This window comes from Bos mutus, chromosome X (assembly GCF_027580195.1).
Source record: "Bos mutus isolate GX-2022 chromosome X, NWIPB_WYAK_1.1, whole genome shotgun sequence".
In the NCBI taxonomy this organism is placed as follows: Eukaryota; Metazoa; Chordata; class Mammalia; order Artiodactyla; family Bovidae; genus Bos; species Bos mutus.
Window position 1 is genome coordinate 66,919,559 of NC_091646.1, and position 15,557 is coordinate 66,935,115.

At 39.5% G+C, this 15,557-nt stretch overlaps 1 protein-coding gene and 1 long non-coding RNA gene across 3 annotated transcripts in view; one reads left to right on the forward strand and one right to left on the reverse strand.

Annotated features, from left to right (window-relative positions):
• Positions 1-4,230: 4,230 nt before the first annotated feature.
• ABCB7 (ATP binding cassette subfamily B member 7) overlaps positions 4,231-15,557 on the forward strand; it is a 166,117-nt gene continuing 154,790 nt past the window's right edge. The window contains exon 1 of one of the 2 annotated variants that reach the window (XM_070365367.1): positions 4,231-5,045. In XM_070365367.1, the coding sequence (XP_070221468.1) occupies positions 4,878-5,045 (168 nt within the window). In that variant the 5' untranslated portion in view covers positions 4,231-4,877. The remainder of the gene's footprint in view (positions 5,046-15,557) is intronic. The other variant, XM_005890529.3, reaches the window with a different exon arrangement.
• LOC102280463 (uncharacterized) overlaps positions 4,952-15,557 on the reverse strand; it is a 32,946-nt gene continuing 22,340 nt past the window's right edge. The window contains exon 3 of the long non-coding RNA XR_314789.2: positions 4,952-5,091. This is a non-coding gene — a long non-coding RNA (uncharacterized lncRNA). The remainder of the gene's footprint in view (positions 5,092-15,557) is intronic.

Below are 15,557 nucleotides of genomic sequence, written 5' to 3' on the forward strand. Positions count from 1 at the left end.
AACCAAGATCTAGTCTTAAAACTGACATATAATTTTCTTGTACAATCCTTGTCCATGGTAAAGGGGCTTGTATTTCATTCTAAGAAGTTAATGCTTGATCCTATAGCAAGTGAATGGTTTTAATCAGGAAAGAAACATGATTAGATTTGTATGTTCATTAAACCACTGTATTAAGTATATACACACTTCATAAAAAAATGTAAGACATCATGATAATCATGGTGAATTATTCAAATCTATTTGTCCCCTTTCCAAACTCCACCAAAGTAATATAAAGGAATAAAACCGGAATAAATCTACATGGACAAAGAGACTAGGGCTAGAGAGGGCTAACACAGGCGTCTTCACTAAACTATTCTTTTCAAAATATAAAGCAAATATAGTAAAATGTTAGTATATGACTAAGCCAGGTTACAGGTACGTGGGTGTCCATTATCTTCTCCTTCACAATCTTCAGTTACGATGAAATATTTCTTAACATTAAAAATTCACAAAATCAAGTTAGTTTCAGAAAGTGATATGTGCTTCTCAAATTTTAATGTGTACATGAATAAACTGGGGAATTCTTATTAAAATGCAGATTCTGAATCATTAGTCTGGCGGGGGGACGGCTGAGATTCGGCATTTCTTACTGACATCCTGGGTGATGCCAATGCTAGTGGTCTGTGGAACACTCTTAGAATAGCAAGATTTTAGAGCAAAAAAAAACAAAACCAAAGCAATGATAGAGAGTGGTAGGATCAGGGGGTGACTTCTTTAGATAAGATGCTTTTGAAAAGCTTCTCTAAACAGGTGATATTTGAGTCATTAAAAAGCCTCCAGGAAGGAAGAAGTTCTAGGTAGAGGGGAAAGTTCCAGGTAGATCAGATCAGATCAGATCAGTCGCTCAGTCGTGTCTGACTCTTTGCGACCCCATGAATCGCACCAAGCCAGGCCTCCCTGTCCATCACCAACTCCCGGACCTCACTGAGACTCATGTCCATCCAGTCAGTGATGCCATCCAGCCATCTCATCTTCTGTCGTCCCATTCTCCTGCTGCCCCCAATCCCTCCCAGCATCAGAGTCTTTTCCAATGAGTCAACTCTTCGCATGAGGTGGACAAAGTACTGGAGTTTCAGCTTTAGCATCATTCCTTCCAAAGAAATCCCAGGGCTGATCTCCTTCAGAATGGACTGGTTGGATCTCCTTGCAGTCCAAGGGCCTCTCAAGAGTCTTCTCCAACACCACAGTTCAAAAGCATCAGTTCTTCGGTGCTCAGCCTTCTTCACAGTCCAAATCTCACATCCATACATGACCACAGTGGGAAAGTAAATGCAAAGGCACTGAGGTAGGAATAAGTTTTGTCATTTTCTAGAACTAGAAAAGACTACTGTGGCATTCTTGAAGTACTCAGGTGTTTCTTCCACATTTCAGGTGTAATTAAGTGAAAAGAGCACCATATTCAGAGTCATGAAACCTAGGTTTGGTCTTTGTCCCATTAGCTCTGTGACCTCTATCAAATTACAACCTGACCCAGCCTGTTTCCTCATAAATATGGGAATATGAATAAATAATACATATTCTGCAGGCTTGATGTGAGAATTAATAAGGTATGAATTTCAACAGCTATTTATAGTGACTTTTATTGTGTGTTCCTCTCTCTAGTTTATTTCCAACACATATGTGTCAAGTTGCTGCAGGCCAAGTTGGCCTATTGCTGCAGTTCTCCCCAGTGCACAACTCTTGTTATGCTTCATGTTCTATTTCTGGGTGCACTGGAAAATTTCTTTGGTTTATTTGGCTCATATGTGATTCACTTTAGCTCATCAGAGAGTAACTACTTTCTTATTTCAATGTTATTTACATTTCTTAATCAGAGGAGTTGACTTACAATAAAACTACTTTGGTAAAAATGTTGTGACTCCAGTCAAAAACCTTACAACTGTTGCTCCATGACAATAATGCCTTAGGTGATTGTAATGAAACATCTCAACACTCCTGAGAAATCATCTGTAGGATCAGATGTTTCAGACTTCTGAGATTATGCCTTATTTAAAATCTGAGAATTCTCTATGGCCCATAGAGACTTTCAATTAAATCTTGCATTTGAGTGGGGGTAACATCTTTAGTGTAAAAAACAGTGGAATAGTAGTTTGAATACTACGGTTCTAATGCTGACTCTAACACAACATGGCCCTGGTCTTCTTTATCTACTAGCAACAAGAAATACCCACAAAAATGTTACTAAGATCCAGAAAGATAATGTGTGTGAGTGTTTCCGAAAGTACATAAATTTAAGATATTATCTTGTCACATTATATCTGACAGACTATCACAAAATATATATTGTATAAGTTCCCACAGTTTTAAATTTTTTTTGGCTCCACCCTGAAGCATGCCTGATCTTAATTCCCTGACCAGGGATCAAACCCATGCCCCTTGAAGTAGAAGCACAGAGCCCTAACAACTGGACCACCAGGGAATCCCTAGGTTCCTGAATTTTTTTTTTTTTTAAATTAGAGCATTACTGGACAATACTTTACTTGGGTAGAAAGATTCAGTAGCAATACTCAGCTATTATAGAAATCATTGGTAGAATCTAGGGCTTCTCTAGTGTACAGTGTTGTTAACACAGAATGCTGCTGCTAAGTCGCTTCAGTCGTGTCCGACTCTGTGTGACCCCATAGACAGCCTCCTACCAGGCTCCTCTGTCCCTGGGATTCTCCAGGCAAGAACACTGGAGTGGGTTGCCATTTCCTTCTCCAATGCAGGAAAGTGAAAAGTGAAAATGAAGTCGCTCAGTTGTGCGGACTCTCCGCGACCCCATGGACTGCAGCCCACCAGGCTCCTCCATCCATGGGATTTTCCAGGCAAGAGTACTGGAGTGGGTTGCCATTGCCTTCTCTGGTTAACACAGAATAGATGCTGAATAAATGTTTATTAATGATGATTTAGGTAGACATTAATGAAAGAAGCCACTGTTGATTTGTCAACTAGACAATGAGAAGCCAGAAATATCAAATTAGTCACTAAGTTCTGTCAATTCTATCTCCATAATATCTCTGGAATTGACCTACTGCCCTTGCTACTGCCAGGTTCAGGCCTTTATTTTATGACAATTGCCTTAAATTCATGACTCCAGTCTGAACTCCCTCCAGTACAACCTTACTAAGCAAGAGTGGTTTAATGAACATATAAATCTAATCATGTTACATTCCCAATTAAGGGCTTCCCTTGTGGCTCAGCTGGTAAAGAATATGCCTGCAATGTTGGAAACCTGGGTTCAATCCCTGGGTTGGGAAGATCCCCTGGAGAAGGGAAAGGCTACCCACTCCAGTATTCTGGGCCAGAGAATTCCGTGGGCTATATAATCCATGGAGTCAGAAAGAGTCAGATAGGACTGAGCAACTTTCACTTTCTTACTGATTAAAACCATTCACTCATATAGAATCAAGCATTAACTTCTTAGAATGAAATACAAGCCCCTTTACCATCTCTGCTTACCCAGGCCCATCTCTTACTACTCTGCCACACACTCCCTACTCCCAAACCTGGAGATGTCTTCTCATGCCTTCTTGTTGTTAAACATGCTATTTCCTTCACATGGAATTCCTTTCAACTGGAAACTTCAGTCTTAAACAATTCCTTTAGTCTGTAAATAATTCCTTTCAAGCATCTTCTTCTCTGGAAACCTGGAGCCTAATATGAATCCTGAAACTAAGTAAAGCTAACTGCACGGGTCATGCATATTCTTTGTCTTTATCAGACTTATCGTTAGTCCACGGTGCCTCTACATAGCTAGTTCATAATTATTTGCCTGTCTTGTGCGAAAGTTTGAGAATGCAGCAGTGAATAGAATATTGCAAACCACACTACCGTCTCCAGGGTTTCAGGTAGCATTTATGCTTAGAAATACAGTTTCCTAGATAACCATAAACATATTTCAACATCATTTTGTTGGATGATAGTGGTGACAAAAGAATATAAATGCGTCTTTAAACATGAACTTCTCTGCATACATTTTCATTTTACCATCCTTCAGCAAATCTAGCTGCTTCACAATAATTAGATACTGCAGAAACCAAAAGGAAGAGGTACAGAGGCAAATTAGCAGAGTAAAGGGGTGTGTGTGTTTGTGCGTATAAAACCCTCCCAAGAGCAACAGAAAACCAATGGAAAACTGCTCCAAAGTTTGTGCGAAGAACAATCAGCCAAATGAAAGCGCTTATAACATCGCAGAGAGAAGGAAACGGCAACCCACTCCAGTATTATTGCTTGGAAAATCCCATGGACAGAGGAGCCTGGCGGACTACAGTCCATGGGGTCACAAAAGAGTCGGACACGACTTAGCGACTAAACAACAACACAGCAAGTGAATCTCACAGTGTATCTCACAGATGAAGCTTCTCCCTGGGGACATCAATATCTGTAGTTTAATCTGCCCTAAGCAGTAGTACACAGGAGAGTGATGAGAATATTTAGAGGGAAAATGGAGAGAGCGGATCTCGGCACCGAGTTGGAGTCGGCAGAAGAGTGAGATGACTGACCAGATATGGTTGCTGGATTTAGCAAATACGGTTTTGGGACCTAACTATACTAAGAAATGATCCACTGTTATCTGAAACTCAAATTTAACTGCGCATCCAGTGTTTTATCTGACAAATCGAAGCTAAGAAAAACAATGTTATTCCGATATTCCCGGCTGCGTAAGAAAAACACTCGAAAACCAGCCGGGGGGCGGGTGGGGGAAGCAGTTACGCTAAAGTGGCTGAATCTTCACAGAGAAGCTATTTCCGGTCTCCGCCTGGGAGGGAGGGGGAGAAGGACTAAGGTAGTAGTGAGTTCCGACCGCCAGAGTCCCACAATCCTCTACTTCGGTTCCTCTTTCCTCGCTCAAGATGGCGCTGCTCGCGATACATTCCTGGCGCTGGGCAGCTGCGGCGGTTGCTTTCGAAAAGCGCCAGCACGCCGTGATTCTGATTCGGCCTTTAGTCTTTTTCCGGGGCCCAGGTCCGCAGTGGAGGTCACATCAGCTCCGCAGCTCGGGAACTGCTGGAATCTCTCAGGTGAGATGCCCTTCACTTGGATGTGTAGGGTGAAGGACAAGGGGACCTATAGGGAAAAGATTGCTCTTGTATCTTTGAGTCAGAGACAGTGCAAAGAAGAAAGGTCAGGGCTGACTTGGAGCAGCATTAGTGAAGGAAATTAGGGTTAGAAATGTGAGGAGAGGGTGAAGAAAATCTTTAGGGTACAGTAAGTGGGAACGGGACATACTAGTGACGCTCATAATTTCCAGTTTTTCCTCTGAATTTAAGAGGCAGGGTAAACACCATCATAGTCTTTCCTAGTGCCTCAGACGGTAAAGAGTCTGCCTGCAATGCGGGAGACCAGGGTTTAATTCCTGGATGGGGAAGATACCTGGAGAAGCGAAACGGCTACCCACTCCAGTATTCTTGCCTGGACAATCCCACGGACGGAGGAGCCTGGCGGGCCCCAATCCATGGGGTCGCGAAGAGTCGGACACGGTTGAGCGACTACCACACACACACTCAGACACCATTCCCAGGCAGCTTACTTTTCTAAATGCAAGGAAAACTGGGCTACTTTCCAAAGTTAGTAATAGAGTTTGGGACCAATTTGCCAATGCTTGAGGTTTTACTCAGCGGGAAGTAGCAATTTGGAAGGCGCTGGAAGATTACAAGCTACCTATAAACAAGCGGCAAATTGAATTAGCTCCAGTTAGCTCCCTTGCTGACAGTGCTCCTTGATAGGCTCAAACCGTAATTATCTCTGTCTCCAAAATATAGACCGCCCTAAATTTATATGTAAACACCTTTATCCTTTGATCTGAAAATAGTGTTCCTATGTGTACACAGGTCATTTTGGAAGCCATAATCTTATCTTTAGCTAATGAATGTAGCTGTGGCTACAGTGCATCTTAATATTTGTATTCATTATTATCTTTCATTTTAGAATAGTTTTTTAAATTGTTATTTTTATAATGCTTGTACTTCAGTATATCTTTTTATTGCCTATAATTGACAAAAAGCTTAATTGGCATCCCTTGTTCATCTGGATCATTAAAATGTCAGCTTTATATGATAAACAACCTCTTAAGTTTTTATTCTTTGTCAATAAATATTTAAAACAATTATAATACAGTAGTGCAATGATGGGGAAGGTACAAAGTACTGGAAGAATATACATGAGAGGCATCAAAACTAATCTTGAGGTGGAGAAAATTGCCTTGAGTAACTGATATCTAAGCCAAGATCTGAAAAATTAGAAGTTAGTTAAAGAGGGAATAGCATGTGCAAAGGCCCACAGGTGAGAGAGCATGAACTGGAGTTCTTGATAGGAGATGGCAGATTGGGCTAGAGAAGCAAATCAGATCCTTTTAGTAAAGTTTTTTTTAAAGCATTTTGTAGTTGAAATGTGTAACATGTGATCTCTCGGGAACCAGTCTTGTTCTCTAGTCCTCTAATAAGCCACATGAAGTTAAGATAAAATTTGTAGGACTTTCAGGCTCCAAGAATGAGGGGGAAGGAGAAGTCATTAAGAGTTTCAGAGGAAGTAATGGCAATAAAAAAGTTAGCTTTCTCTTTACATGAACACTATCCCCACAGTTTCCTCCACTCTCTCCTCTATATCCTGCCATTTCCTTTGGTTACCATTTCTGAAGTGTAAAAAGCAAGGAAAAGATGTTACCATTGTTTTCTACTTAAAGGCATGCAACTCTTGCCTCTTGTTTGAAAATGTGGGTTTAACAGGGAAATGAATGATTATAAGGCTTTTAAAGTGGACCCTGATAGAACCTGAGGCAAATTTTCAGATTAATTAGTTACTTGTGGTTAAGATTACAAAATAAACACTGAGTGCATAATTTTAGAACAAATCATTAGTATGTATAGTGTATTTTAGAGCTGAAAGGAACCTTAGTGCTGTGTTATGAAGTCATATTAGTAGTTGGATCAGCACTGTTTTTAAATGAAATTTAGTAGAATAGGAAAGAAAATATCAATGCTTTATATGTATTTAGGAAAGTATTGTTTTATGAGTGTATGTGTCATTCCTGGGGCTTAGTAGGTGGTGCTAGTGGTAAAGAACCCACCTGCCAGTGCAGAAGACTTAAGAGATGCGGGTTTGATCTTTGGGTGGGGAAGATCCCTTGGAGGAGTGCATGGCTACCCACTTCAGTGTTCTTGCCTGGAGAATCCCATGGACAGAGGAACCTGGCAGGCTACAGTCAATAGGGTCACAAAGCTTCAGACATGACTGAAGTAACTTAGCACACATGCATGCATGATCTCATAGCTTTGTCAATTCATCCATTGATGGACACTTAGGTTGTTTCCATGTCTTGGCTATTGTAAGTGATGCTACTATGAACATGGGGGTGCAGATATTTTTAGAGTTAGTGTTTACATTTCCTTTGTATATATTCCCAGAAATGGAATTGCTAGATCATATGGGAGTTCTTTTTTTTTCTTTTAAGCCGAGCCATGCACACACATATATATTCCCACTTGTATGTGGTTACAGTGATGTATTGGGAAATGTGTTTTTCACACAGGATTATGCCCTAGAGCTGTGCTGTATAGTGTGTTAGTTGCTAGCTTCATGTGGCTGTTTAAATTAAAAATCTAATTCCTCAGTTGCATTAGTTACATTTTAAAGACTGAGTAGCCATATAGATATGGAATGTTTCCATTATTGTAGAAATTTCTATTGGATCGTACTACTATAGAAAAGATCATATCCAGGCCTTCTAATTTTGCAGATGAGGAGACTAAGTTCTAGTATAGATAAATGACAGCCATTAAGGCCATTCATTTGTTTATTGCCTTTTGTGTGTTAGATATTTATATAAGGGTAATTAAGACTGTGACAGACACTAATCACACAGTGAATGTATGTTGAGTCATAAAGATACTTATCTAATAATTGTTTAGTCACTGAGTTGTTTCCAACTCTTTCAGTCCCATGGACTGTAGCCCACGAAGCTCCTCTGTCCATGGAATTCTCCAGGCAAGAATACTGGAGTGGGTTGCCATTTCCTTTACCAGGGGATCTTTCTGACCCAGGGATTGAACCTGCATCTCCTGCTTGGCAGGCAGATTCTTTACCACTGAGCCACCTGGGAAACCCATAATCTAATTATTATACTAGACCACTATTCATAGAGGGAAATGCTTAAAAGTTTTTTCTTAAAATGGGAACATTTCATATGATAAGACCTAAATTATAATGATTATTATACACTTGCCTCTCTACTATACTAATTAATATTAAAGAACTTAAGAATTTTGAATGATGGAATTTTATATTTATTTCATTAATATTGATATGTTAGAAATTGCATCATATAATTAATCTATAGTGCCTTTTTTCTGTTTAACGAGTCCTTGCCTCTCGATCCTGACACTGATACTTTCTTCATTTTTAAAAAATAGTTTTTTATTGAAGTATAGTTGATTTACAATGTTGTGTTAGTTTCTGCTGTACAACAAAGTGAATCAGTTATACATATACATATATCTATTATTTTTAGATTCTATTCCCATATAGGTCATTACAATATTGAGTAGAGTTCCCTGTACTATATAATAGGTTATTAGTTGTCTATTTTATTTTTTTAAGCTTTTTATTTTATATTGGAGTATAGCTGATTAACAGTGTTGTGATAGTTTCAAGTGGACAGCAAAGGGATTCAGCCATGCATATATGTATCCATTCTTCCCCAAATTCCCTTCCTATCCAGGATGCCATATAACATTGAGCAGAGTTCCCTGTGCTATACAGTAGGTCCTTGTTGGTTATCCATTTTAAATATAGCAGTTTGTACATGTCAGTCCCAATCTCCCAGTTTATGCCTACCTCCTTCTCCCCTAGTAACCATAAGTTCGCTTTCTACATCTGTGACTCTATTTCCTTTTCGTAAATAGGTTCATTTGTATCATTTTTTTAGATTCCACATATAAGCAGTATCACATGGTATTTGTCTTTCTCTGACTTCCTTCACTCCATATGACAGTGTCTAGGTCTAATCCATGTTGCTGCAAATGGCATTATTTTGTGCTTTTTTATGGATGAGTAATAGTCCCTTGTATATATGTACCACATCTTCTTTATTCATTCCTTTGTTGATGGACCTTTAGGTTGCTTCCATGCCCTGGCTATTGTAAATAGTGCTGCAATGAATATTGGGGTACATGTATCTTTTTGAATTATGTTTTTTCCTGAATATTTGCCCAGGAGCAGGATTGAAGGGTCATATAGTAGCTCTATTTTTAGTTAAGGAACCTCCATACTGTTCTCCACAGCAGCTGTTAACATTTACATTCCCAGTTAATTTAATTAATTTTAATTAGTTAATTAAAATTAATTAATTTTTGGTTGAGCTGGGTCTTTGTTGCTGTGTGCAGGCTTTCTCTAGTTGTGGCGAGTGGGGGCTACTCTTTGTTGCAGTGGCTTCTCATTGCAGTGGCTTCTCTTGCTGCAGAGCACAGACTCTACATGCAAGGGCCTCAGTAGTTGTGGCTCGTGGACCCCAGAGCATACAGGCTTCAGTAGTTGTGGTGCTGGCTTGCAGGCTCTAGTGTGTTGGCTCAGTAGTTGTGGTGCATGGGCTTGGTTGCTCCACTGCATGTGGAATCTTCCCATACAAGGAATTGAACTCGTGTCTCCTGCATTGGCAGGCAGACTCCCATCCACTGTACCACAAGGGAAGTCCTCTCCAGCATTTATTGTTTGTAGATCTTTTGATAATGGCCATTCTGACTGATGTGAGGTGATACCTCATTGTAGTTTTGATTCTCATTTCTCTAATAATTAGTGATGTTGAATATTTTTTCATGTGCCTCTTGGCCATCTGTATGTCTTCTTTGGAGAAATGTCTGTTTAGGTCTTCCACCCATATTTTCATTGTTTTTTTTTTTTTTCTATTGAGCTGCATGAGCTGTTTGTATATTTTGGGGATTAATTCCTTGTCTGTCACATCTCATTCTGTGTTTTGTTCATGGTTTCTGTTCCTGTGCAAAAAGCTTTTAACTAGGTCCTGTTTGTTAATTTTTATTTTCATTACTCTAGGAAGTGTATCAAAAAAGATCTTGCTGTGATTTATGTCAGAGTGTTCTGGCTATCTTATCCTCTAAGATAAGAGTTTTAGAGTGTCTGGCCTTACATTTAGGTATTTAATCCATTTTGAGTTTATTATTATTTATTTGAGTTTATTTATTAAGAAAAATTTTTTCTTAAAATGGAAAGATTTCATATGATAAGACCTAAATTATAATGATTATTATACAGTTGCCTCTCTATTATACTAATTCATATTAAAAAGACTTAAGTTTTGAAAGAATTTTTGATTTATTTCATTAATATTGATGTGGTAGAAACTGAGGCATCATATACGTAATCCATAGTGCTTTTTTAATCTATGTTAAATGAGTTCTTAACTCTTGATCCTGACACTGATAATGTACTTTCTTCATTTTTTTAAAAACATCTTTATTGGGATTAGTTCACATATCTAAAAGTCACCCACTTAAAGTGTACAATTCAATGGGTTTATTATATTCAATGTGTTTTAGTATATTCAGCAATACATACCACCATCACCACAGTCAGTTTTACATTTTCATTACCTCAGAAAGAAACCTTTTGGCTATCACCCTCATTCCCCCTTCCCCACCAGACCTATACAACATTAATCTATGTTCAGTCTCTATAGACTTGTCCATTCTGGACATTTCACATAAATGGAATCTTTTAATATTTGGTCTTGAGACTGGCTTCTTAGCATTATGTTTTCAAGGTTCATCCATGCTATGGCATGCATTAAATACTTCATTTCTTTTTATAGCTGAATAATATTTGATGGTATGGATGTAAGATTATTCATTCATCAGTTGATAGTCATTCAGGTTGTTTCCATCTTTTGTCTGTTATGAATAATGGTGCTTAATATTTATATACAAGTTTTATATGGACATAATATTTTCATTTCTCTTGGGTGTACACATAAGAGTAGATTTGTAGGGTCATATGGTAATTCTATGTTTAATTCTTTATAAAGCTGCCAAACTGGTTTTCAGAGTGACTACAGGATTTTACATCAGAAGTGTCTGAGGGTACCAATTTTTCTATATCCTAGCTATTAGTTGTTATCTGACTTTTTTAGTCTAGCCATTTTGGTGGGTGTGAAGTCATGTCTCCTTGTGGTTTTGATTTGTGTTTCTTTGATAACTAAAGATGTTGAGCAACTATCCATGTGCTTATTGGCCATTTGTATGTATTCTTTGGAGAAATGGCAATTCAGGTCCTTTACCCAATGTTTAATTGGATTATTGTTCTTTTTACTATTGAGATATGAGAGTCCTTATTCTATATTCAAGTTCCTTATCAGATATATGATTTGCAAATGTTTTCTCTCATTGTGTAGATTGTCTCTTTCTTCCTTGATAGTGTACTTTGAAGCACAGAAGTTTTTCATTTTGTTGAAGTCAAATTTATCTATTTTTTTTCTTTTATTGTTCATACTTTTCGTGTTATAGCTAAAAATCCATTGCCAAATCTGAGGTAATGGAGATTTACCTTTAGGTTTTCTTCTAAGTATTTTATAACTTAATTCTAGGAGAAGGCAATGGCACCCCACTCCAGTACTCTTGCCTGGAAAATCCCATGGATGAAGGACCCTGGTAGGCTGTAGTCCACGGGGTCGCTAAGAGTGGGACACGACTGAGTGACTTCACTTTCACTTTTCACTTTCATGCACCAGAGAAGGAAATGGCAACCCAGTCCAGTGTTCTTGCCTGGAGAATCCTAGGGACAGGTGAGCCTGGTGGGCTTCCGTCTATGGGGTCGCACAGAGTCGGACACGACTGAAGTGACTTAGCAGCAGCAGCAGCAGTGACTTATAGAAACATTACTTTTGCATAGTTCTGGTTCCTTCCCCCACTTTGTTGCTTTACTTCTCTATATATTACATCTATAAATGTTACAGTCCTAACAATATATTGTGAGAATTATGACTTTATATAATTTTATGACTTTTAAAGAAGTTGAGATAAGAAAGGAGGGTAAATAAATATTTATGGCGTTTGTTATTTTAACCTTCATATTTATCATTTCTGGTTCCTTTCATTTGTTCTCTTGTGTTTGAGTTATCTGGATTCATTCCTTAGCCCAATACAGCTATGCTGCCACCCATTTCCTTTGTGCTGTTATTGGCAAGCGTATTGCATCTCTCTATGTTATAGGCTCAAAGGCAATGGCACCCCACTCCAGTACTCTTGCCTGGAAAATCCATGGACAGGGGAGCCTGGTAGGCTGCAGTCCATGGGGTTGCTAAGAGTCTGACACGACTGAGTGACTTCACTTTCACTTTTCTCTTTCATGCATTGGAGAAGGAAATGGCAACCCACTCCAGTATTGTTGCCTGGAGAATCCCAGGGACGGCAGAGCCTGGTGGGCTGCCGTCTATGGGGTCGCACAGAGTCGGATGCGACTGAAGTGACTTAGCATAGCATAACGTACATTATATAAATATTTTTATATGATTGATTTTTAAATCAGTACAAAGAAGAAAATAGAAAAAATGTACATTTATATAGTGTAATGATACAATGAGCCATGCCATGTAAGGCCAGCCAAGATGGACGGGGCATGGTGGAGAGTGCTGACAAAATGTGGTCCACTGGATAAGGGAATGGCAAACCATTTCAGTATTTGAGAACTCACGAACGGTATGAAAAGGCAAAAAGATAGGACACTGAAAGATGAACTCCCCAGGTCAGTAAGTGCCGAATATGCTACTGGAGATCAGTGGAGAACTAACTCCAGAAAGAATGAAGAGACAGAGCCAAAGCAAAAACAACACCCAGTTGTGGATGTGACTGGTGATGGAAGCAGGGTCCGATGCTGCAAAGAGCAGTATTGTATAGGAACCTGGAATGTTAGGTCCATGAATCAAGGCAAATTGGAAGTGATCAAACAGATGGCAAGAGTGAACATCCACATTCTAGGAATCAGTGAACTAAGATGGACTGGAATGGGTGGATTTAACTCAGATAACCATTATATCTACTACAGTGGGCAAGAATCCCTTAGAAGAAATGGAGTAGCCATCATAGTCAACAAAGAGTCCAAAATGCAGTACTTGGCCGCAATCTCAAAAATGACAGAATGATCTCTGTTTGTTTCCAAGGCAAACCATTCAATATCATGGTTATCCAAGTCTGTGCCCCTACCAGTAATGCTGAAGAAGCTGAAGTTGAATGGTTCTGTGAAGACCTACAAGACCTTCTAGAACTAACACCCCAAAAAAGATGTCCTTTTCATTATAGTGGACTGGAATGCAAAAGTAGGAAGTCAAGAAACACCTGGAGTAACAGGCAAATTTGGCCTTGGAATACAGAATGAAGCAGAGCAAAGGCTAATAGAGTTTTGCCAATACAGTGCATAGCAAACACCCTCTTCCAACAACACAAGAGAAGACTACATACGGACATCACCAGATGTTCAACACCTAAATCAGACTGATTATATTCTTTGCAGCCAAAGATGGAGAAGCTCTATACAGTCAGCAAAAACAAGAACGGGAGCTAACTGTGACTCAGATCATGAACTGCTTATTGCCAAATTCAGACTGAAGAAAGTGGGGAAAACCACTAGACCATTCAGGTATGACCTAAATCAAATCCCTTATGATTATACAGTGGAAGTGAGAAATAGATTTAAGGGACTAGATCTGATAGATAGACTGCCTGATGAACTATGAACGGAGGTTTGTGACACTGTACAGGACACAGGGATCAAGACCATCCCCAAGAAAAAGAAATGCTAAAAGCAAAATGGCTGTCTGAGGAGGCCTTACAAATAGCTGTGAAAAGAAGAGAAGCGAAAAGCAAAGGAGAAAAGGAAAGATATACCCATTTGAATGCAGAGTTCCAAAGAATAGCAAGGAAAGACAAAAAAGCCTTCCTCAGTGATCAATGCAAAGAAATAGAGGAAAACAATAGAATGGGAAAGACTGGAGATCTCTTCAAGAAAATTAGAGATACCAAGAGAACATTTCATGCAGAGTTGGGCTCAATAAAGGACAGAAATGGTATGGACCTAACAGAAGTAGAAGATATTAAGAAGAGGTGGCAAGAAAACAGAAGAACTGTACAAAAAAGGTCTTCATGACCAAGATAATCATGATGGTGTGATCACTCACCTAGAGCCAGACATCCTGGAATGTGAAGTCAGGTGGGCCTTAGGAAGCATCATTACAAACAAAGCTAGTGGAGGTGATGGAATTCAAGTTGATCTATTTCAAATCCTAAAGATGATGCTGTGAAAGTGCTGCACTCAATATGCCAGCAAATTTGGAAAACTCAGCAGTGCCCACAGGACTGGAAAAAGTCAGTTTTCATTCCAATCCCAAAGAAAGGCAATGCAAAAGAATGCTCAAACTACTGAACAATTGCACTCATCTCACATACTAGTAAAATAATGCTCAAAATTCTCCAAGCCAGACTTCAACAATATGTGAACCGTGAACTTCCAGATGTTCAAGCTGGTTTTAGAAAAGGCAGAGGAACCAGAGATCAAATTGCCAACATCCACTGGATCATTGAAAAAGCAAGAAAGTCCCAGTAAAACATCTATTTCTGCTTTATTGACTATGCCAAAGCCTTTGACTGTGTGGATCACAAGAAACTGTGGAAAATTCTGAAAGAGATGGGCATACCAGACCACCTGACCTGCCTCTTGAGAAACCTATATGCAGGTCAGGAAGCAACAGTTAGAACTGGACATGGAACAACAGACTGGTTCCAAATAGGAAAAGGAGTACGTCAAGGCTGTATCAGAGAAGGCAATGGCACCCACTCCAGTACTCTTGCCTGGAAAATCCCATGGGTGGAGGAGCCTGGTAGGCTGCAGTCCATGGGGTTGCAAAGAGTTGGACACGACTGAGCAATTTCACTTTTCACTTTCATGCATTGGAGAAGACAGTGGCAACCCACTCCGGTGTTCTTGCCTGGAGAGTCCCAGGGAAGGGGGAGCCTGGTGGGCTGCCATCTATGAGGTCACACAGAGTCAGACACGACTGAAGCGACTTAGCAGCAGCAAGGCTGTATATTGTCACACCCTGTTTATTTAACTTATATGCAGAATACATCATGCAAAACGCTTGGTTGGAGGAAGCACAAGCTGGAAACAGGATTGCCAGGAGAAATATCAATAACCTCAGATATGCAGATGATACCACTCTTATGGCAGAAAGTGAAGAACTAAAGAGCCTCTTGATGAAAGTGAAAGAGGAGAGTGAAAAAGTTGTCTTAAAGCTCAACACTCAGAAAACTAAGATCATGGCATCCAGTCCCATCACTTCTTGGGAAATAGATGGGGAAACACTGGCTGACTTTATTTTGGGGGGCTCCAAAATCACTGCAAATGGTGACTACAGCCATGAAATTAAAAGACGCTTACTCCTTGGAAGGAAAGTTATGACCAACCTATACAGCATATTAAACAGCGGAGACATTACTTTGCCAACAAAGGTCCGTCTAGTCAAGGCTATGGTTTTT